General features: G+C 39.9%; 2 protein-coding genes across 7 annotated transcripts in view; both read right to left on the bottom strand.

The window, feature by feature from the left end:
* Nucleotides 1–463: 463 nt before the first annotated feature.
* On the bottom strand, nt 464–20,643 carry gtf2h2 (general transcription factor IIH, polypeptide 2). 6 transcript variants are annotated; one of them, XM_042215033.1, is made up of 21 exons: nt 20,583–20,641; nt 20,221–20,325; nt 19,839–19,939; nt 19,676–19,753; nt 19,545–19,581; nt 19,010–19,096; nt 18,870–18,920; nt 18,220–18,274; nt 17,923–18,028; nt 17,753–17,843; nt 17,450–17,645; nt 16,620–16,683; nt 16,432–16,535; nt 16,237–16,339; nt 16,119–16,158; nt 11,054–11,244; nt 10,530–10,579; nt 3,748–3,853; nt 3,404–3,527; nt 3,045–3,160; nt 464–897 (listed from the first exon to the last, which is right to left on the bottom strand). In XM_042215033.1, the coding sequence occupies exons 3-21, from the start codon at nt 19,892–19,894 to the stop codon at nt 816–818; spliced, it is 1,737 nt and encodes a 578-aa protein (XP_042070967.1). In that variant the 5' UTR covers nt 19,895–19,939; nt 20,221–20,325; nt 20,583–20,641; the 3' UTR covers nt 464–815. The 6 variants fall into 6 exon arrangements, 5 of the variants coding, with proteins under 5 accessions (XP_042070967.1, XP_042070966.1, XP_042070965.1 ...); XM_042215032.1 differs by lacking the exon at nt 20,221–20,325 and having other exon boundaries at nt 20,583–20,643; XM_042215031.1 differs by lacking the exon at nt 20,221–20,325 and having other exon boundaries at nt 20,376–20,629.
* Nucleotides 20,644–20,969: 326 nt separating this feature from the next.
* The window catches only part of oclnb (occludin b), a 31,160-nt gene continuing 28,598 nt past the window's right edge, over nt 20,970–23,531 (bottom strand). Inside the window, exons 16-17 of the mRNA XM_042215030.1 lie at nt 21,542–21,583; nt 20,970–21,456 (exon numbers count right to left, since the gene is read on the bottom strand). Of these exons, the coding sequence (XP_042070964.1) occupies nt 21,358–21,456; nt 21,542–21,583 (141 nt within the window). The 3' untranslated portion in view covers nt 20,970–21,357. The remainder of the gene's footprint in view (nt 21,457–21,541; nt 21,584–23,531) is intronic.

Genomic DNA, 23,531 nt, shown 5'->3' on the forward strand with positions numbered 1-23,531 from the left:
GTGAACATATAGTGCTTAAGAAGCAAACTTAGCTGTTGTAGCCATCCATTTTGTAGCTTTTGTCAAAAAGGTAATATAAAATAAAACTGATGATGTAGATCAGTGAATCAATTTGTTATTCATGCTTGGCATTCAGCTTGGTGAAAGGGATAAAAAAAATCTAGAACATCTTATACACGATTTCAAATGTATTTCATTTGAATAACTATAGAATTAGCAACAGTAAATTCCTTGAATATCAGCAACTGAAATCCATCGTACAGGAAAAATTTAATCCCAGTCAACACAATCTATAAAAAGCTACTTGGGTAACAAAATCTCTGTACCCCCAAATGGTAATCAAAAATGTATAAGGTGTTGTTTAAAATTGACAATTGTTCTTGCAAAAGCAAAATGTGTTCGTCGCCGCTGTGCATTCAGATCAAAATTCTGATTGCAAAAGGAAAGAGGACAAAATAATAAATAAATTAAACAAGTGACTTTCCAGAAGCCACGGTTGCACTTTATTTTGTTTACTTTGCTGTGACACATTTATATGAGAAAAGAGATCAGAGACTACACCTTTACATACCTCTTCCTTTTCTAAGATCATTCGTTACTTGAAGAAAACAAAACTGAACAAACTCAAATCAAACTAGATCTAGTCCCAGCATCACTTCCATCACACCTGTGAAGTGTGGTGGGTCAATTCCAGTACTACTTAACACAGGTTTGTTTTTGTTTTCCGCCGTCTGTTCCAAACAATAAGTCCAGCATTTACATAATGGTGATCATTTACAAATCACATCAACTTTTTTGATTTCTGCGTTGCCTCATCATTCCTGGATGCTCTCATAGACTTCAAATCGGTACTGAATCCCATTCTCCTCCTGCAGCTCTTGTGGTACATCTGGAAACCTGTAGGAGAAATGATCTTTAACCTTTAATGCATCTTGATTCATCTACAAATAAAGTTTAGAGGCAAGTGCATTATTTCACATTCAAATACCCAATTTCAACATCATTCACATAACACTTTATTATATAATCAACCTTCAACATTTTCCTTTGTTATGTGTGTACCAAGGAGTATTAGAGCTATTGATCATTTTGAGAAGGAGGTACAAATTTTGAGATAATTCTTGAAATAGTATTTTGACTATAAAGTTGAAATGTGTTGATTAGTTGTTTTTCCATGATGAACTGCCACGGCTGATGTGACCCTATACAAAATGCCCGGTGTAGAGGATCAAACTAATTATTTTCCATATAAAAAAAAATTGTACTGCGATGATGCACTGCACTGCATTATTATTTTTTTGTGTAGTGTCAGATACTCCCTCTCGACACTTGCATGGACAAAAATAGTCACACGGCTCCATTATAGAACTTGCAAAGATACAAGAATTTCATGCACTGGCCCACAATGGGACAAATGGGATTCTGGTGGAATACAGTAAAACTTCCAAATATCAGTGGCTCATGGTAGTGCCAACTCCAAGCAACAGTTACCTCAAGCTTTATATTATAAGGTAAAGACCCTACAATAATACAAAGAAAATAGAGAAAACAATCAGATGACCCCATTTGAGCAAACACTTTAGCAAGAGTGGGAAGGAAAAACTCCTTTTTAACAGGAAGAAACCTCTGGCAGAACCAGGCTCAGGGAGGGGCAGCCATCTGTTGCGACCTTTTGGGGGTGAGGGGAGGAAGACAGGACAACGACACACTGTGGGAGAGAGCCAGAGATTAATAATAACTAATCATTAAATGCAGAGTGGTGTATAAACACATAGTGAGTGAAAGGGAAACACTCTGTCCATCATGGGAATCCCCCAGCAGCCTAGACCTATTGCAGTGTAACTAAAGGAGGATTCAGGGTCACCTGATCCAATCTATATGCAAAAATATCCAAAATGAGACCTGGTTCCACAGAAGAGGGGCCTGGAAGCTGAAGTCTCTACTTCCCATTCAGTACTATATTTCAAAGATTTTCAGGGCCGAGTTCAATAACCTTAGTTTTATCTGATTTTAGAAGGAGTAAATTAGAGATCATCCATGTCTTTATTTCTTTAAGACATCACTGAAGTTTAATTAATTGGTGTGTGTTATCTGGCTTTATGGATTGAAAAAGTTGGATATCATCTGCATAGAAGTGAAAACGTTTGCTATGCCTTTTAATGATAGTGCATAAGTGTAAACAGAATTGGTCCTAGCACAGAATCCAGTAGAACTCCCAAAATTATCCTCTTTACACACAAGTAATTAAGTGTGTGAAGAGGACTCTCAATACAAACAAACAAATTGGAGACTGTTAGATAGATATGTTTCAAACAACAGCAGTGCATCACCTTACCTATCAGCATGCTCTAACCCAGGGGTGGGCAACTCCAGGCCTCGAGGGCCAGTGTCCCTGCAGGTTTTAGATGTGTCCTTGATCCAACACAGCTGATTTAAATGGCTACATTAGCTCCTCAACATGTCCTGAAGTTCTCCAGAGGGCTGGTAACGAACGAATCGGTTGATTCAGGTGTGTTGACCCAAGGTGAGATTTAAAACCTGCAGGACACCGGCCCTCGAGGCCTTGAATTGCCCACCCCTGCTCTAACCACTGTAATAAAATATAAGGATAAGCACAGAGACAAGTAAACTGACAGAGGCCATAAGAAGATCATTTTCCCTTCACTAAAGCTGTTTCTGTGCTGTGATGAGCTCTGAAACCTGACTGACTGTTTGACAACTACTCTTTCAAGAACTTTTGAGAAAAAACAAAGGTTGGAAAATGGCCTATAATTAGCTGACAGATGGGTCAGGTGATTGCTACTGCCAGCTTGACAGCCTGTGGTACGTAGCCAATTAATAGAGATAAGTTGAACATATTAAAGAATTGAAGCATTAATTAATGGTACGACTTCTTCGAGTAAGGGCCTGGTGGACGATAAATAAGAAATAAAACAGTTTTCTGGATTTTCCAGCTAGGGTGGACAAAGCTAAGCATCAGGGAAACTCCATCTGGGTGTTTTTGGAGTGCATAAACTAGTGCCAAGCATGTGTGATGGTCTTACTCTGGCAGCAGACGATATTTGTCCAGACTGATCTCAGGTAAGAATGTGTCGCACTGAAACTGCTTCAGAATTTGAGTAACAAACAGTCTTCTCATTCCCGTGCTCCCCATCATCTCCTGGATGATCAAAACATAATTAAAGAGAAAGGTGTGTAGTTGCAGCTTCTCTTGAAGTGCTTCACTATATAACCATCAATAGTAGCAGTCACCAGTGTGACAGTAAAAACCATTTTGGAGTAACTATTTAGAGTCCAGCTGACTATTAATATGTAATCAGTTAGCCTGGCCTACTCTTTTTTGTTTAATTCAAAATGACCAATTTCTGACTCTAAAAAAAAGTGGAAGTGAATACAAACATACCTTGTAGAGAGAACTGCCTCCTATAACCCAGACCTGATCGGCCTGATCAGCCAGTTCTGTTTCGATTAGCCTGAGGGCTGAGCTGAAGTCTGACGCCAAGTAGTGTGCTCCTGCAGGGGGCACTCTGGACCAGAATGACCAGTTACAGCATGTCAGTTAGAACAGGGCAATACTTTGTGTAGCAAAACTCTGCACCGAGTAATAAAATATCCCCCCCCCCACACACACACACACACACACACACACACACACACACACACACACACGCAGGAAGTCAATGCACTGCACACTGGGCATTATGATAAAACGTGACACCGTGAAATGGCACTGTGTGTGACAAATACTTGCACTTCCTGCTGAGGACAATGTTGACTCTGTTGCTCAGAGGTCGGTTCTTCTCTGGGATGGAGTACCACGTCTTCTTGCCCATGATCACCACATTCTGCTTGCCTGCACAAAGACAAGTTTTGAATTCATTTAATCAATTATTATTATCACATGTTTTAGTGTGCAATCTCCAGTGCATGGAGTGTCAAACTCCTTTTATGTCACAGGCCACATACCGCCCATTTTGATCTTAAGTGGGACGAACAAGTGAAACTCCTCTTTGTGTCTGTGTAATTAAGTTAAATATGTAACTGAAATTTGTCAGAACTCTTCAGACTTAAATTGTAAGAAATAAATGTGTAAAATTACAGAAAAAGTCCTGGTAGCTGACCACCCAGTCTTTTGTTTTGTCTTTTTTCTCCGGTCCTCTCCTCAATCAGGAGTGACATGTTTAGCTGCATGTTCTCCTTAAATTGCTGGCTGTCTGAGTGGTGTCCAAAAAAATGATGTGGGCTTTATAGTAGGAGTGCAATGATACTCGTATCGATATTGAACCGTTCGATACAGTGCTTTTGGTTCGGTACGCATATGTATCGAACAATACAAAATTTGTAATTTATTTTGAGCGCTCAGTGAATCTGCGTTCGACTACTCCGCCTAGGCTGCACTGTCGAGCGCAGATCCACTGAGCGCTCAACACAGACAGCATCATCAGAAGGAAGAGCGCAGGGCAAGCTAGCGAGACAGAAGTTAAGCTCTCCTTGCAACATGGCAAATTGAACCTCCCCCACCCTCATTCAGATCTGGCGTTTGGAATTATTTTGGTTTTCATGTGACGTATGACCCTGAAGGTAAGCGCGTCATGGACTAAAGTAAAACAGTATGTTGGATGTGCGCTAGTGTGTTAGCACAGTTAGCTCGTTAACGTGTTGGCCGTCTAGCCCCACGCACGGGGCGATCAGCGGTAGCGCGTTAACGGAGATTTGCCGTGTTGTGGCGTTAACGTCATTTCAACGAGATTAACGCTGACAGCACTAGTGGGAACACAACGAATATGACTGCACATTTACACCGACATCATCCTAGTGCAAAGACAAGTGGAAGCAGACAAAAACAACAAGCATGCATGCTACAAACTTTACCCGAGTCATTTAGACAGCCGTTAGCACATGATTCTCCTTATGGGGACCTGATATGTTTAATATTGTGGCGAGCTCAGACAAGGAGGAGACGGAGGTGTCGTTTGGTCTTGCTTCCCGTGAGCTAGCCAGGGAGCACAGCCGTTTATTGACATCTGCAGAAGAACACTGCCGCTAGCTAACTGCTCAGCGCGGCAACCGCACAGCAACAACAACAACAACACACAGGGCGCCCTCTGACCCCGGAAGGACACACCGTCGCAGCGAGAGGGCGTCACCCGTCACTATGGCAACATAAACAAAACATAACTGTACAAACAGAACCCCGAACAGCCCTGACCCGCTACAATATGCTGCTGAGAATATAGCCCAGAAGAAGCGTATAGTATAGCTTTTATTTTGGAAAGAGCCATTTCTCTGTAATAAACTCTCTTTTCCAAAGATGAGTGATTCCTCAATCAGATACAGGGCTTGCAATATCGCTAGCCCGACGTCCCGGGGCTAGCGATTTTTCAGTCGGGCTACCAAAATCTATCTCTGCCCTGCCCGTCGGGCTATTGTAGGAAAAATATATGTCAATGCTTTTGCATTCTTTCGGAAATGTAGCTGGGTAATTATGTCATTGGCATCGGTGAGCCACTGTCAATATGTGACATATTGAAGTCGCGTTTGAATTTGCGCTTGTTTTTTGCTTTCACTTTGCAATCGCGCGAACTGTGTATAGAGAGCGACAGCACTGATTGGTGAGTGATGATAATTTGCGCACCAATTCCTCTGACATCGTCTTATCAATCGTTAGCTTACTATGCAAACATGACAAGTGAAATCTCCCGCAGCTTAAACATGTGAGAGGTTGATCGCGCAGAGAATCGCTGAGCGTTATGTGAGTGCGTGTGTAAAAGCAGCAGGATATATATTTTAGTTCTGCTGAGCCAAATAAGACAGGTCAGGGTGAAGAAGTGACAGCCAAAGAAAAGCTTACCACAAAACGGAAAAGTTATGACAAATCAGACTATAAGGCAAAAAGAAAGTGCAGCTTTATGGTTTCATGGACAAAAGAATTTCTGTGGCTGCAATATGACGAGCTATATAACCAGGGCTGCACATAAGTGGTCCGCAGGTGCGCATTCGCTGTCAAAAAAAAAAAAAAAAAAACGCGCACAAGATATGAAGTTGCAACGCGTGTTTGCATACATAAGATTTTCTGGAGGAGGACAGACATTTGTTTAGAACTCTTAAAGATGTCGAAGAAGCTCCTTTAAGCAATTACTTTGGTGTTCCTCCACCTCCAAAATGTCAGAAGGAGTCCGAACCACAAAAGAAGCACGTATTCTCGGAAAAGTGGTTGCAGGAGGTGAGCTGGCTTCAAACAAATGATGAACGCACAGAGATGTGGTGCAGAATGTGCCGTGAAAATCCCACTCTAGCGGACAAAAACAGTGCTTTGCAACTTCTTATCTGGTGCGCGTCTTTTATTTTGACAGCGAATGCGCACATGCGGACCACTTATGTGCACCCGTGTAAATAACATAATGTTCTGCCGGGTGTGTTGTTGGTTTTCTCTCGATTTCTGAGTCGACAAGCGCCTTTGTTACTGGGACCAGTCATTTTAAGAAAGGCCCCCATTAGAACCCATGAGAAATGCAAGAAATGCATTATTGCTCAGTCTGCAATATCTTTCCCAGAACAAACACCAATTGCAAATAACATACTAAAAATAAACCTGAAAAATCTGTTTAGAACAGCGTACTATGTTGCAAAGAGTGAACTACCACTGGCAAAATTTAGCAGTCTTTGCAAACTTCAAAAAGCAAATGGCCTAGATCTTGGTTCCACTTGTCTCTTACCCGTGACTTCAGTGGAAATTTCAAATTCAGGATCTGACACAGACTGATTCATGTCCTACACAGTTCTTACAAGTTCATAGAAATTTCTGTTCAATTAGAACCAAGTATTTGAGTTGATGATTGTAATTTTTATACAATGTTGTAATTTGTTTTTCAACAATTTTTTGATTAATGTTTTGTTTCCTTTACAATATTATACTTTAATGTATAATATTGTAAAGGAAACAAAACATCAATCAAAAAATTGCTCTTTTTTTATTCGGGCTACTTAAATTTATTTTGGGCTACCAAAAACTGAAGAGTCCCTGCCCGAAGGGCTACCAGGGATTTTGAAATTTTGAGAGCCCTGAGATATATTTATTTTTTAATTACTTTTGTTTCAGCAACATTAAATTTAAAAACTGTACTTTTGAGTTAAAATATATATTTATAATTTTAATAAATGACAAATTAAAAAGGCATGAACATTTTTTTTGTATCGAAAAAATATCGAACCGTGACACCAAAGTATCGAACCGAACCGTGAATTTTGTGTATCGTTGCACCCCTACTTTATAGATAATTGGGAAACTTTCTGGAGCCAACCTGGACTTGTTAAGAGAGATGGCATCCATCCCACTTTGGATGGAGCAGCTCTTATTTCTAGAAATCTGGCCAAATTTATTAAACCACCCCAAAATGTGATTATCCAGAGTTGGGAGGAGGAAGCAGAGATGTCTTACATGCCTCTCTGCAGCATCTCTACTCCCATTATCCACCCAAAACCCTGACCATAATATCCTATTAAAGCATGCAGTACGTATTACAGGTACTGCCCAACAGTGGTTTGTATCATATCTATCTAAAAGAGTTCAATTTGTTCATGTAAATGGAGAGTCCTCTTCACACACAGGTTAACTATGGAGTTCCATAGGGTTCCGTGCTAGGACCAATTCTATTTACATTATACATGCTTCTCTTTGGCAGTATCTTCAGAAGGGATAGGATACATTTTCACTGCTATGCAGATGACACCCAACTTTATCTATCCATGAAGCAACACCAATTAGTTAAACTACAGGAATGTCTTAAAGACAAAGACCTGGATGCTTTCTAATTTTCTACTTCTAAATTCAGATATAACTGAGGTCATTGTACTTGGCCCTGAAAATCTTCAAAATATGGTATCTCACCAGATTCTTGCTCTGGATGTCATTATCTCAGCATCCTGGTCAAAAAAATGTGAGGAACCATTTTTTTGACCAGTATATGTCCTTCAAACACACATATTAAACAAATATGTACGACTGCTTTTTTCCATTTGCACAAAATCCCTAAAATTAGAAATATCCTGTCTCGGAGTGATGCTGAAAAACTAGTTCATGCATTTATTACTTCTAGGCTGGACTACGGTATTTTATTATTATCAGGATGTCTTAAAAACTCCTGGAGAAGTCTTCAGTTAATCCAAAATGCTACAGCAAGAGTAAATGGTAAATGGACTGGTTCTTATATAGCGCTTTTCTACTCTTCTGAGCACTCAAAGCACTTTATTGACAGGGACTAAAAAAGAGAGAACATATCTCCTATATTGGCTTCCCTTCATATGCTCCCTGTTAAATCAAGAATTGGTATGATGGTATGGTCCCAGTCTGTCTTTTCATGTGACTGGCCACATAGTGTGCCCCATCAAAATAAAGTCCCACCCCTACCTGCATAGATTCTCAGCAGGGCTGAAGATTCAGCTCCCACATACAAGCGGGCCATTAATAATTAATAATAATAACAACCAACTTCTGACAAGCTTCTGTTTTTTCACAAAACCCAAAGTATGGGTTTGACATAATGACATAATTATGATGGGTCTGGACAGAGGTAAATCTGTGCTAAAATCCTGAGCTACATCTGTTGAATTGGAGTGTGTTATGATACACAGTGAATTACTTTTCGATATATACTACTCTCCAAAATATGTAGTTTCACAATGATAGTGTAAAACACATTACATTATTTACCATGTTGTTTAGTTTATGTGGATGTTGGAAAAAAAAAAAAAAAAAAAAAAAAAGGAATGTCACACTTTCCACAAATCTGCTTGGATCCCAGTGATGTAAACTTCGTCATTGAGCAGTGAGTGAAATAAACCATGAGGTGCAATCAAAGCATTGTAAGATGTTGAAAGTAAGATGGTAAATCTTACTTTCAACATCTTACAATGCTATGATTGCACCCATTCCCCAACTCTCTGTGAATGGTACTCAAGGTCATTGATCAGTTTTTGATCAATGGTCATGGCAATTTGCATATTCATGATTAAGGAATTCTCAATAAAAAATTTTAACAACAAAAACAGAGTAGCATTCAGGTAGCTGTAGGGCTGCAGCTATCAGCTATTTTAGTAATCAAGTAATTATCGATTATCCCATAGATTATTTTACTCTGATGTGCTGTGTAATCCATTAATTTAAATGTTATTAGGAAAGGATTAGACAAAAGTAGGAAAACAGTCAGGAAATACTCTTAAGTGTTCAGTTTCTACGCCATATGTGCCAGATACAAGATCCAGAACAGGAGTGTCAAATGTATGGCTCGCGGGCCACATCTGGCCCATTTTTGTTTGACACAATTATATCTGTCCCACGATTAATTTCATAAGTCAGTTATTAATTGTCCATCGGTATGTGGGAGCCGAAATCTCAGCCCTGCTCATAATCCATGCAGACAGCCGTGGGACTTTTGATGGGCACACCATGTATGTCTCCCCACACACCAAAGAAAAAGTTAAATAAATGAGCTGCAATACCTGTAACTTGGTCAATCGTTTTTATAGTCACTATCTAGATGGGTTTTTTTCTGTAATTTGAGGTTATCACGTTTATTATTTTTACGTTTCAAAACAGTATTGCCAACAACCAGAGTTTGCTCCTCAACACATGAGGGTGGCTTCGGTCGCACTGACTACAGGTACAAGTATCATTATTACTAAAGGAGGCAGAGGAGTAACTAAACTTCTGACACACTGAGCAGGAAAGTGCAGGAGGGACGGGTGGAGAGGCCATGTTGCTAGAGATCTGGCTACGAGCTAAACTAAGCTAGCGAATCCAGAAAGACACACTGAATGAATACTGCGAATATAATTAGTGGGTGAATCGAATTATGTGCTTTGGCGTGTGTGAGCTTTTTATTAAAATTATAGGCCATTGTAACAGATAAGTTATACAAAAACACCATCATTCATAGTAACAGGAGCAGGGAGTGATACTCTACCATAGACAGCACCAACACCAAGTCGTGTTCTTTCACCAACATGTAGGTAAAATAACAGAGGTAACTAGTAGGTGTTGGGTTAGTATGATGTTAAGCAGAGAAATCCAGAAGGACGAATCTTGGTGAATTTTGCAAAGAAAAAAGAAGAAGATTGAAATAGCTGTGGTAGACATGTAGGCCTACCTCAAGAAGAGGGAGGGACAGGGTAAGGGTGGAGTAAGGTGCAGTCTTAAAGAGATGGGACACTGTAAGTTGGTATGAGGAAAGTTTGTAGCCAAGCAGCATTGTTTGTATGTGTTTTTTCTTGCTGCTGTTACAACCAAGGTTACGTCCACACGTACCCGGGTATTTTTGAAAACGGAGATTTTCCGTTTTCAAAAATACCCGGGTACGTGTGGACGTAGCCCAAATTTCCCCTTGTGGGACAATTAAAGAATTATTCTATTCTATTCAACCCTGGCCCTTCGATACAAGCAGCACACTTGTTGCTTTATGTTCATGTTTAAGTTAGGTCACTCAGAGAACTTTGACCTGTGACTAAGCAAAGACAAGGTGGAGATGAGTTACCTTTCACTGACGGAGTTGCTGTCATCTTTCGGAAATGTGCGAATTCCTTACTGTAAAAGAACATGTATGTTTACAGATGTACATTTTAACGTCGCTACATCAGCTCGCTTGACCTTAGGTTAGACTTAGCTTGTACCAACAAATGTCCCATATTTAAACTGTTGTGAATGAATTGTTGGCCTATAATCCGCCAAACACATCTCAGACTTATTTCTCATGAATGATATTAAGTCACTTTGAGCCAGAAACAACATTTCTGTCACAGTGTAGAAGCTGCTGTCAGGTTTTGCCAAAGTCACTTGTACACGTCCATTACCCAGATAAGATATTAAAAATATTTTCTTCACCAGAGATCTAGCCAAAGCATATTGATTGTCTGAAGATATGTACAGTGATTAAAAATGTAGCACAGCCGATGTACAGTGCCATACAAAACGGTTCATTTCAGAAATCCTGTCGATTAATCAATATAAGCACAGATACCCGACATAAGAGATACAGAAACATCGGCCGGCGGGACTGACCTGAGCCTAATGGGGTGCCATGGCAGGTTTCCCTTGTTGCCGATTCCCCGGTCAGGGCACACGGCCACAATGGCGTTCAAAACGCGGGCCATCGTTACCGTGGACTGACACTGCACACTCCCGCCACAGAAACGCCGGAAATGACGACGATTGCTTCTCTTTTTTTTCTCCAACTTTATTTCAACAGAAACCTTTTTTAACAACAGCAAGCATAATACATGGAGAACACAATGTATTATTGTAGTGCAAAATTATAATACAGTGGAACAGTATGTATAATTAAACAAATAGGATAGAAATACAGGTTAAAAGGGGGACAAAAGCGAGAGATGCTTTGACGCCGAATAATTAAAGAGATTAAAAATATTACAAATATTTTTGGTTTTTAAAGCTTTCTTGTTGTGAGAGGAACAAATTGTAGTCAGAGATCTAATTCTTTCCTGAAAGGGGAGAAGTACGGTTTCTTGTTTGAGAACTTACATTTAATGGTGAAATACATCTTTCACTTTATTATTAGAATAGAATAGAATTTTATTTCGAACATGCAAATATAACTGAAATAACAAGAGAAAAAAGAAAAACAAAACAAAACTTAAAAATCATCAAATTTTCATGTATATATTTATGTCTATAGAATGTGTGTGCTCGAAAAGGAGTAGTTTACACTTCTACGGTTCCTACCCCCTTTACCCCCTTACTGATCAAATAAGTGATGATGATGATGATGATATATAGCGACAACGGTGTAAACTCTGTGCAGGAAAATACTATTGTACGCAAATTCAGCTTTTCTTCACTTCCAGTTAAAGTGGGTTTAAAGCGCACCGCCATATACTGCCCGCTTGTGGTCATCTTACAAACAATGTGGCATGCAGAAGCTGCATGTTGCATATAATGATGCAAGGAGAATCCTTCTTAGGATACCTAGAGGGTCTAGTGCCAGTCAGATGTTTGTAGCTGTGGGTATTTGGACTTTTAAGGAATTTAAAGTTCACTTTTAGAGAACGACTGGACGGCTCTAGAAACAGTATAATTTTAGCACACACAGATCCGACAGTGAGCCATCCTTTTAACTATGGAAATAAAGTCTGTCAATAAAGACTGAATTGAAATGGAATTGAATTTATGGATGCGGTATTTGGCGAGGAGTAAAATCAGATTCATGAGGTAAAAAGCTCACTAGAGTCAGTATAACCAAATAAAAACGTGTTTTGATTACAATAAAAACATGGTACAAATTTTGATAAGATGCTGTAAGAGATGCAACTAGTGATATCTCTCCATAAAATCTGAGTAAAGGTACACAGCCAAAAGTAAATGCGAGCAGGTCTCTGGGACAATCTTACAAAAGGCGCAAAATGTGTCTATGTCACTTATATTTTTAAAGGAAGCTTTTAACAGGGTAAAATCTATGAATTAGCTTAAATTAAATCTCATTTTGTTAGTAAGGAGGATTTTTTGTTACAAAGACCAAACCTTTTTCCAGTCAGTGTCCTGACAAAATGAGTCCAGAATTAAATGGATGGAGGAACAGAGATAAGTGACTCTTGAAAAAGAGACCCAATCTTGGCATTCACACCTTTACAAGAGGAGAATCAAATCTGACCTAAAGGAGACTCTTTCAGAACAGGGCAAGACATGAACAGATGTGGGGAGACAGTGGTATTTCTAAACAACATGGATAGCTGAGATGGTATGGCATCAAAAACAATACAGAACTCCTTCGGGTATACTGGATAGGAACTCTGAGTAATTATATAATAATCCTGCATTATTGAATACTTGACTTACAAGAAGAATCCCTTTATTAAACTCGTTTTCAAAGAATAGTGACTTATTCTTGTATAGAATGTTACAGTTGTTCCAAATATAATATCTTTGTGGAGAAAAGTTATGTTTATAGATCAAAGACCAAAAGAGCCAAAAGAGCCTGTTGATGAAGGTTTGAGAGTTTAATTGGGATTTTCTGAATACTGTTAGTTGCAGAGGATAATAAAGTCCAAGCCACCCGAACATGAAAAGATATTGACGAGAGATGAAAGATGACTGCTTCTTCTTTCGGAGGGCTATACGGCTTGTCTTCTTTGTGAAATAACACAATTCTGCTGAAAACATTTGCATTTTTTTATTTAGTCAAAAAAGCTGCCGTCTTGAAGTACATCAAAGTCAAAGTCAGTCCTAAGTATGAGGGTAAAATGTAAAACGCTTACAACTGACGAGTGGGTGGAACCCCCAAAATCCAAACTCAACGAAACCTGCTGAAATTTAGCTTGAAGTACAAGTGTTCAGCTATCATGCTACAGCCAGAGCTAGAGTACAAAAACATATTCTTACAATGCTTACCAAAGATATCTGACATATTTGATGACAGAAATCTTTATGTATGTGGTAATCTGATGACAGAAACCAATGCAGCAGCTGTATTTACAGGAGTCTCTCCACCTCAAATTATGGACTAAAAGCATCTCATACTCCCAGTCATCAGATCTCAAGTGTTCAGTGAGAAGCTCCATAAGAATCATCCTTGTTGAAAAAAAAAAAATCCCGTGACCTCATTTTCATCCTATCAGATGTGAATAAAGCTTGTGTAGAGATTCAAGGAACAGTCTGACAGTAAATACAGCAGGGACAGCAGTGCAGAGACTCGTGGATGAAGAGATCACACTCCACACAGAACACACTGTGACACGATGGACAGCTGAACATCTGGAATGTCACAGGCATGCAGACAGAGCAAATAAATAAAAGGCAGATAAAGACATTATACAGTTTTTACAAGAAAAAATCTAAATGAATCCAGCAGGGCACAAAGTGTCACAGCAACTGAAGGCGGGCCCCTGATTTCACCAAAACTTAAGCTCTGCCAGCCAGCACATGTGGGTGGAAATGTGTGCTGCTTAAATCTGTAAATAATCAAGTAGTCTGCTGACTTATCCTATCTGCATTCATTCTCAGATGGGTATAAATTTATATTTACATATACTTTAAATAATTATTTAATCTTTTAAAAAAAAAAAACCTAAATAATATACATATAATAACAACAATAATATTGATACAAAAGGGGCAGCATGGAGACACTTATATACCGTAAATGTCGGGCTATAAGCCGCTACTTTTTGCACAAGCTTTGAACCCTGCGGCTTTTAGTCAGGTGCGGCTTTTCTATGGATTGTCCGTGATTTTTGTCATATCGTAAGACGATTTGTTTTGTGTGTTCCGCTGTTGTACGGCACTACGTTGCCTGGCGGAAGGATCGGGGTTCAAGAGTGGTATGTTAGTCACATGTCCGTCCGCCAGGCAACGTAGTGCCGTACGAAGTAGCGCGAAAAACAAACTTCAAAGTAGCGGTACGCGTTCAGCGGGAGTCGTGGATGATGAGCGGCGATAAACTTGCAAGTTATGCCCAAAAAGCAAGTTATGCCCAACTCCACCGGTGGATTCTGACAGCGTGGAAAAGTGTGAAAACATCCACGATCACCAACGGATTTTGAAGGGCTGGACTGCTGCATGATGGAGAGGAGGACACCGCCACGGCCCTTCTGAGGGTGTTCGACTCTGACACTGACAATGAGGATTTCTTTGGTTTTGAAAGTGACAACGAAGGAGAGAAGCGGAGAGTGGATGACGAAGCCATCCTGAGCCTGTTTGTATCAGACACTGGAGAAGAGGACTTTGGTGGTTTTAGTGCGCAGGAAGAAGAGAAAGATGGTGGTGAATGACTGACTTTTCTTCTTGTTAAAGCTGTGTCACTGCACCTGAGCCTAAAAGGTAGTCCGAATCTATTTTTCTGGTGTGCTGTAGGCTACTGTTATGTACTACATGTGCAAATATGTACCCATAACTTGTTTTTCAAAATATTAATAAAAGTGACAATTCCCTTTGTGCATATTCTCGTACATATGATAAGTCAACATTGAAACACCTGCGGCTTTTGGTCAGGTGCGGCTAATGTATGTACAAAACAGGATTTTCCCCTGATTTTAGCTTGTGCGGCTAATATTTAGGTGCGCTTTGTAGTCCAGGAAATACGGTAATTATTATTATGAACTGAAGATGATGGCACAAGTCACAGTTTTGACAATTTCACAATGAGGAACATTAAAATTGTTCAAATTTTCAAAAATGCAGTTTTGTGCAGGTTGGTGAAACTATCCATCTTCACTCCTGAGAAAGTATGTCTCTCACCTTATTAGCAAATACCTTTTGTGAAACAATTTGCCTCTGTTTAAACATCTTGTGTTTTTCTGAATGAAATGTGTTTGTGATTGTTGCAATGTTTTTTTTCTTTTTTAAAATCTGACAGCATCCCAGCTTTGTGGAATTGGGCTTATATCCTCCTGAGAACCGAGGAAAAAAGAAATCTTCCTGTTGAACTTGTTGTGTGATTTCCTTGCTCTTTGGAGTGAAAAGATTCCACCCAAACACATGAGATATCTATGGAAAGCCCAGCATATCCTCTATTTAGCACATCAGGACTTAGTAGGGTAGCTCAAATAAGTCAAAAGATATAGACTAAAAACACTCTACATGTCCTCCTGGTTCTTAGGAGGACATGTAGAGTGGTCATGGTTTGGGATGCAGACAAATTTCAGCAAGAGTGAGATGATGGTTATCCACTGTATAAGGAAAAAGCAAAAATCTTGCAGATTCTGCATATTCATATGCAGATGCCTGCTGTATGAGATTGTAGGTGTGTTAATATATAAAACTGGTGAACCTCATGGCAAATTTAAAAGAACGGGTAACTATACTGGCTTGTCACAGACCACATTTCCCCCAGTCTTCGACAGAGATGCTGATCTTTAGAGCAGGCCAAACAAAAGCTGGATGTTATGTTTTTGAAACATTTTGTGAATTAAAGCCAATATTAAAGTGTGTCTTGTTATTCGCATACCCGTGAGCAGAAATCACTTGTAAACCTCGACAAATGACTCAATTTACACAGCAAAGACTGAGGGCAGTTGACTGTGACAGGCAAACTGGCTTTTATGAGTAAAACTGGAAGTTAATTTCACAACAAGAATAACACTGTGCTGTGCTGCACAGATATTCAGCCACTTACACTTTTATCCTTCAGCTCTGCTTGACATGCCTGACAGAACCTGAAACCAAACCACAACAGTATAAGACATGCAGTGAAACACCATCTGCATCTCAATGTGAGAGTAGATCACAGCTACCTGTCTCCTTGGAGGTTCTCCACTGGACTCTCTACAAAAGCTTGGAGGGGGAAGAGGTGGTGAAAGGATCTGGCGAGATGGGGGGCCGACACCAGAGTCAAACCTTGGAGATAAAACAGCACATAGGCCAGTCAACACACAACAACAAAAATAATTTCTTTTCCCCATCTAATCCTTTAACTGAACAGTACATACCACACACTTTACACTCCACGGGAAGCTCAGTGTAAGTGGCGTGGCACTGTGGACACAAATATCCTCCCAGAGACAGACCTGGACCACTGCTGCTGTCCAGATGACTGGACAAACACAAAGACGAGCGTCAAAACAAATATTAACCTGCAGTCTTAGCCATGCGGTTAATCGCACTGCTTTCTACTCACGACATGCTGAATGACGGCTTGGCATCCTGGTCAGTCACAGAGGCAATGGTATGCTGAGGAAAACCTGAGCAAACACAAGGTTCACATCAAGTGGATTCAGTGAGAATGACTTACTTTTTTTCTCCAAATCTTGGTTCTGTTTCAAAGGAATCATTTCAAAACGTCACCACAAGAAATAGCTATCAGAAACTCTGAAGGATTTCAACACTAATCTAACCATGAACAGCAACTTTCACAAGAGCTTAGAAGAAGCATTATACAGACACACAAAGCCACAAAAGCATACAAACACAATTCTAAAGACCTAAAGGTTCATCAGCACATAATAAGATCAACAGTTTACAGATGACACAGAAATAACCACTGCTTTATTTTGAAGGAAAACATCTCCAAAGTCTAGCAGCTGAAAGTGAGTCAGATTTGCTGATGCAGTGAGGGAATAAAACAAAGCAGAACACTACTTAAGAATCACCAGAGCAGCAGCAAGCACTGAAGCTTAACAGAACAAAGCTTCTGTGTTTAGACCTGCTGACAGCATGTACCCACACTGTACCCTGGACAGTTGGACAAGTGCGTTACTTTTACTGGTGGCCTCAATATTGGACGCAACGTACACAAAGAGCTTAAGTATATGAGAAGGTGAACGTGACACTTCCAGTGATTACTTGGGGTTCACCAGTGTCACTGGTTTAGTTCCATTGTTTTTATTAATAACTTTGATCCACAAGGAAATCCTACTAATTCCAAAGGCTTTTGCTGCAGCTGTAGGTAAGTGATGGGAGAGGAGCTGACTGAATACCAAGAGATGGAGACGGCGTCAGCATACTCACCCATGCGGATTAAAGAGCATTCAGAGGAGGAGCTGGCAGGAGGAGGTTTGATGTGAATCATCAGCAGCTCTTTGAAGTGGCTCTCATCCAGGATCACGTGGTACGAGCCACCTGTCTCTCTCGTCAGCACTGTACATACCCGGACCTCTGCTGACAGACCGATGACAGACACCCGCACCTTCAGAGACTTCAGGGTCTGACAGAGGAGATGGAGCACAGAGCTGTCTCTGGACCTGAGCTAACTTGTCTATAAGATAATCAATGGACTGATGACTCTCAGCACAAAAAACAGAGTGGCTTCACCTTGATCAGCTCATAGATGTTGGCTGGGTCACATGTAGTGAGACTACTGAGGATGATCAGGATCTCCCGGCTCGTATGTCCAGGCATGTGCCTTCACACAGAGGAAGACAGCAGCTCAATGACGTCTCACTACAGAAGCTAATCAAAAACAATGACTCTGCTAAACCTACTTGAGGGTTTGTATGGCCAGGTTGAGGGAATTGTAGAGGGACGGCTCTCCTACGCAAACAGTGTCCACAGCTTTTTTCAGAGCAGTGATGTGCTTCTTTGGATTTCCTGGTGATGCCGTGAAACAACACACACAGTACATTTGTATTACAGAACAGATGACGTGAGGTTTAAAAAAAACAAAAAAAAGAAAAAAACCCAAAAAACTAACACTGGCACACTGATGCTAATTAAAAAAAAGAAAAAGGTTTAGTGGCAAATCAAAAAACATTGGTTCAAAGAGACCAAATCACAGATACCTGCCAGATCAGTCAGCTTCTCAGCCCTTTTGTTCTTTGTGGTGATAATACCAACCTACAAAACAAAACACAGCACAACTCATTTACTAGCAGTCACTCATTAGTCTCTGGAAGTTTGCTGAACATTCGCACACAGCCGAGTGTAACCCAGCAGCAACCTGGGGCCAATGCTGAAACTCTGGCACCTCCAGTGGACCCGTAAGACTGGCTTCGAAAGCATGTCAGGACACTCATATGTTAAACCCGACATATACAGATTAGAAAGCATGTTTACAACCCGGTCAACCTTCACGGACAGGACGTCTCTCCATTAGAACTGCATGTTGGGCCATTTCCACCAGGGTCTGTCACCCTCACTAATCTAAGACACCCAACTGTCTTTGTGCATTTTTATAAAATTATCAGGTGTTGCTTTGTGGTAGCATGAAGTCTGTGCTCCAGGTTGGCAAATCAAACTTTTTTTTGTCTGTCACAATCAGCAGGCGTATAAGCTGAGCAGCCCAGCCTTAGAGGGAGCATGAGGAATTCAGTAGTTTAGGAGGAGCTAAGAGTCAAAAGGAAACTAACTGGATTGGGCATCTGAGTAAAAGTATGAAACCAGTGTGTGTTTGTATACAGTGACAAGGGGCAGAATATGACTTATGGCATACCTGGCTGATGGGATTTTGGTCAAAATATTCATCAACAAATACTTCCATGAGCTGAGGAGGAAAGAAAAGATGAGATGAGATGGTTAGCAGACAATCACACCGTGTAGCTGCTGGTGTCCAGGGAGACAGCTCTGCTTTACCTTGAGAGTAGAGGTGAGGCGGTTTGGTTTTAAGTCCTGGTCTTCCATACTACGCGAACAGTCAATCACCACATACACATGACGCATCTGAAGTACAAAACAACCTTTAACATCTTAACTTTCTTTTTCAATTTTTTCAAAAAAATAGATGTTATGCACAATATTAACCAGCGGGTATGTTGGGCTACAAATATAGAATGTGCAGCAGATCCTATATTGACATGAGAGCTCAGAGGCCTTGGCTTTGTGCTACGACAGGAAACTTCTCATTCATTTCAGGTTTATTTATAGAGCACCAAATCACATAAACAGTCACTTCAAGGTTTTAAACTGAAAAGTAAAGATCCAGCAGCATTCTGCAAACACATGATATTATACAGATATACACACAACTACTCACATATTTAGAATAATTAGTTAACTGTGTGTAAATTTTCTATGCTTTATTTCAGAGTGCTGAAACAGCACTCCACTTCAATAACGAACCACAAAAAGTGTTACGCATGTGGGAAACACAAGGCTCTGCACAACTCACCATTCCAAGCCTCACTTGCCCATGGCTCTCTATCACCCTGTGCAGCAAAGAAAGCATGAGATGAGGAGCAGGAGAAGACACAAGCATTTTCATCATGGGATGGATAGACAGACAGACACAAACACGCACACCTTTTCCGTTTGGACTGGTACAGAATCTCTTCCACTGTGGCTTTGAGTGAGCCTGACTCGTCCTCCTTCAGCACCTCCCTGAGGATGAAACATATTCCACAATAATCCAGGGAATGACGACACACAACTCAAGCTGCAGATGCACATGTCTGAGCAGTCTCACCATGTCCTCTCATAGCCCCCTTCCCAGCGCTTGGCTCTCTCTGGTTCTTCATCCATTGTGTTTGGCGGCCAGAAATTCAACAGACGCTCCCAGCCAAATCACTGCCAAACCAAGTACACACATTCGGTACTACAGACTCACAATAACTCATCACACGCTGCATTAAGGATAGGACGTATGGCCACATTTCGGTTATTGCTCATTCTGCATTTAACCCATGTGCCTTGCTTAGAAGCACAGTGGCAGTTATCGATTACTGTAGATTACCTCGGTGACTAGCTACCTTCTAGGAAGTTGGCGGTAAATAAAAACATGTTAATAAAAACCCCATCATCAGACCAAACAGCACCTTTACGTACGGGTCGTTATCAGCGCCACAGACCTGCCTGTAAGTAGAGCCAAACTAACAGATGTTGTAAGTGCAGTCCGCTGAGCCACAGCTCATAGCCCTCCAGGACAGTGTGAGGCTGACACTGGGTTCGCTGACCTTACAGTGAGAGAAGCGACAGATGAAGTCGGGTTTTGAAATGAACTTACACTTTCCACCACCAACGAATTACTCCAGCTCGCCGACTCTATTCCGCCTGCTAGCTAGCTAGCTAAAAGTCCTGATAAATCAGTGATTTTCATGCAGTTCAAACAACAAGCATGATGCGGGACTCACATCATGCAGTTACACAGGACTATGATTTTAAACACCTTATAACTTACTATACTAACTAAACAATAAATATAAACACTCACCAACTCTGACTACACTGTAACGCAAGCTGTGCAACAAGACTTTTCCTCCGGATGGAAACGGGCAAAGAAGAGAAAGGATCCGGTGACATACTATTTATTATTATCGTAACATGATGGCCGCGGCATTATAATGAAAGTTTACACAGTGTCATATACAAACAAATAGCTTTGTGATTTTACATCATACTGTACATATCAGGGAGAGTGCAAAAATCAGTGGGAAAACTAAAAAAATGACAATGCTTAATGGTAGTTTAATGCAGTACATGGCAATTGTTAGAAGTTGTTAGCGCCCAGATCCATGAACATTTATGCTATGTGCTAATAACATAAGCTCTGCGCCCATACTAAACAGAGTTTTCCTTTATATCCATCATGCCAAGGTAATAAAGTATAGAAAAGTTTACTTCAGAACAATCGAAAGAATAAAAATAAACATTTACAAGAGCACATGCACAGCTACTCCGATACCGAACAAATTTATAAGTCTCATCTTAACTGTGCCCACAATTATGCAAAACATTTCGGATCACAAGAGAAAAACAATAAAGTCTATAAACCTTACTTGTTTTTCAAAATTTTACTTGTGGAACTGAGAGGTAAAAAAGAAAGAAAAAAAATCCACATTTTATTTATCCTTTTGTTGTAGAAAAACTCTTACTTGATTGGCTTATAAAAATGCATTTCATAGGCAAGAGCATCACTATAATAATCATACAGGAGTTCATCATAAACTGGACAGTTCAGTTCATAGACAGGGTCTTGGGTTGAAGGTTCAGGGTCGACGGTCATATTCACTGATCTTTCTCTTGATGTGCGACAGCTTGGATCTCAGATATTTACACCTCTTCTTCTTAATCTGGTACTCTGATGACTGTGGACAATACATAAGAAATGTATTGTTGTTTGAATTCTTTACACACAAATTTCACTGCTGAGAATGTGAATAATAACCTTACCTTCTTGAAGTCCTTCAGCCTGTTATAGTCACTCAAGGCATCCTGAGATCAGATTACATATATTAGTTTGGTTAAAGAAGTAAGCATCATCCCAAATTCTCACACAGAACTTTCTTTTATGCTAAAGTTTTCAAACCATTTCTAACACTTTATTACTGGATTTATTATTTGATTTTGAGTAGAATTATTTGAATATAAGCAAACACATAATGGATTCCATTTTTATAGCGCTTTTCTAGGCACCCAAAGTGCTTTACAATTCCACTATTCATTCACTCTCACATTCACACACTGGTGGAGGCAAGTTACAGTCTTAGCCACAGCTGCCCTGGGGCAGACTGACAGAAGCGAGGCTGCCATATCGCCCCTCTAGCCAACACCAGTAGGCGGTAGGGTAAAGTGTCTTGCCCAAGGACACAACAACCAGGACAGAGAGAACAGGGGGATCAAACCGGCAACCTTCCAGTAGATGAGCTTCCCAATTCCCCTGAGCCATGGTCACCCCAACATATCAGTCTTATAAAGTTTCCTATAAAACCAGCCACCTCGCATCTGCTGTTAAACTGTTGACAGTTAGAAGATAAATTGTTGCCTTGCACTGCAACTTGTACATTCACAATGAAATTGAATACAATGTAAATTTCATCAGATTTAAAATTGTAGGATTAATTGATGGCAAGACTTTTTTGAACAGTCTTTAGGAATGGAGTCTAAAACAAAACAAACCCCCCACCCCCCCACCCCCACCCCCCTTGCTGGTTCAGAAAGTAAGGACTGAAGTTTACTCAGAAGGATAAATTCCAGTACTGAATTTTATGCCTGTGGCACATATTCCAGAATATGTGAATATTCTTTTGGTTAAAACTTTATTTGTGAAAAAAATTCATGAAGTCATTACTAGTTAAGGTTAAAGAACTAGTCAGTTCAACAGAGATCTGACTTTTTGTCAGCCTGCCTAAAATAGGGGTTGTTATTTTCTTTAATCTGAGATGAATAGTAAGATATTCTAGCTTTACAGGGTTGTTTTTGTTTTGTTTTTTGTTAAATAGAGCAGCAAACTCTTTTTCCAAGCTAAATGAAGATCTTCTAAATAAGTGACATGCCATTTCCTCTGTAACTTATGGGTTATCTGCTTTAAGGTGGACATGTGTGAGTCATTAAAAGGAGTCACCACTTCTGATTAGAGGCTTTTTTTTTCCAGAGGAGCTACAGTATCCAGAGTCATACGCAGTTAGAATGTAACACTATTAACAAGATAATCAACCTCTGGGAGTAGAGTTCAGGTAGCTCCTCTGCATTGTGCTGGCACATATCATTGAAGAAGATAACAGTGGAGGAATTATATCCTTTCACTAAGTTACAGCACTTTCAGAAAGACATCTACTGTGTAATATTGTAAATCTAAATATTATAAAGAAATGAACAGAAAAAAACCCCAGGTTTTTCTGGGAAGAATGTTATATGTCATATGTAAGAAGAAGATCCAGAGTGTGCTTCAAGTGGTGGGTGGGCTCGTTTACATTTTGAGTGAAGCCAGTTGGCTCTAATTACAGTTTAAATGCTATGTCATTTTTAGTATCTACATGGATGTTTAAAATAAATAACACACTGTAAATATTTTATCTGAACTGAAATCTAAATCACAGTCATTGTTAACTCATTTTGAGTGTTTGGTTTTTGTTAGATACTCATTAGGTCGCTTAACTGTTATTGTCTGAAAATTGTTTGTGTAGTTTTCATTGGTTTCTGTTTTAGATTTAGTTTTTTAAAATTATAATATGGAGAATACTTTTTAAAAAGTGCAGTTTTAATTTTTATTTCAGTTACTTGAAATGCCTTGTGCTGGTTAAGTATAAAAACCTAGGGTACGGCATACATTTATGAAATGTAAGACTGCGTTCTTCCATTTGCGCAACATCTCTAAAATTAGAAATATCCTGTCTCAGAGTGACGCTGAAAAACTAGTTCATGCATTTATTACTTCCAGGCT

Source organism: Haplochromis burtoni, unplaced genomic scaffold (assembly GCF_018398535.1).
Source record: "Haplochromis burtoni strain Fernald_Lab_line unplaced genomic scaffold, NCSU_Asbu1 Contig_646, whole genome shotgun sequence".
NCBI lineage: Eukaryota > Metazoa > Chordata > Actinopteri > Cichliformes > Cichlidae > Haplochromis > Haplochromis burtoni.

Coding starts and splice junctions, on each gene's coding strand:
- gtf2h2 (XM_042215032.1), bottom strand. CDS start 19,894: ATGGATGAAGAACCAGAGAGAGCCAAGCGCTGGGAAGGGGGCTATGAG. Junction 19,097..19,544: donor GGCAAGTGAGGCTTGGAATG/GTGAGTTGTGCA, acceptor TTTGTACTTCAG/ATGCGTCATGTGTATGTGGT. Junction 11,245..16,118: donor CAGAGCTGAAGGATAAAAGT/GTAAGTGGCTGA, acceptor TTGTTAAAAAAG/GTTTCTGTTGAAATAAAGTT.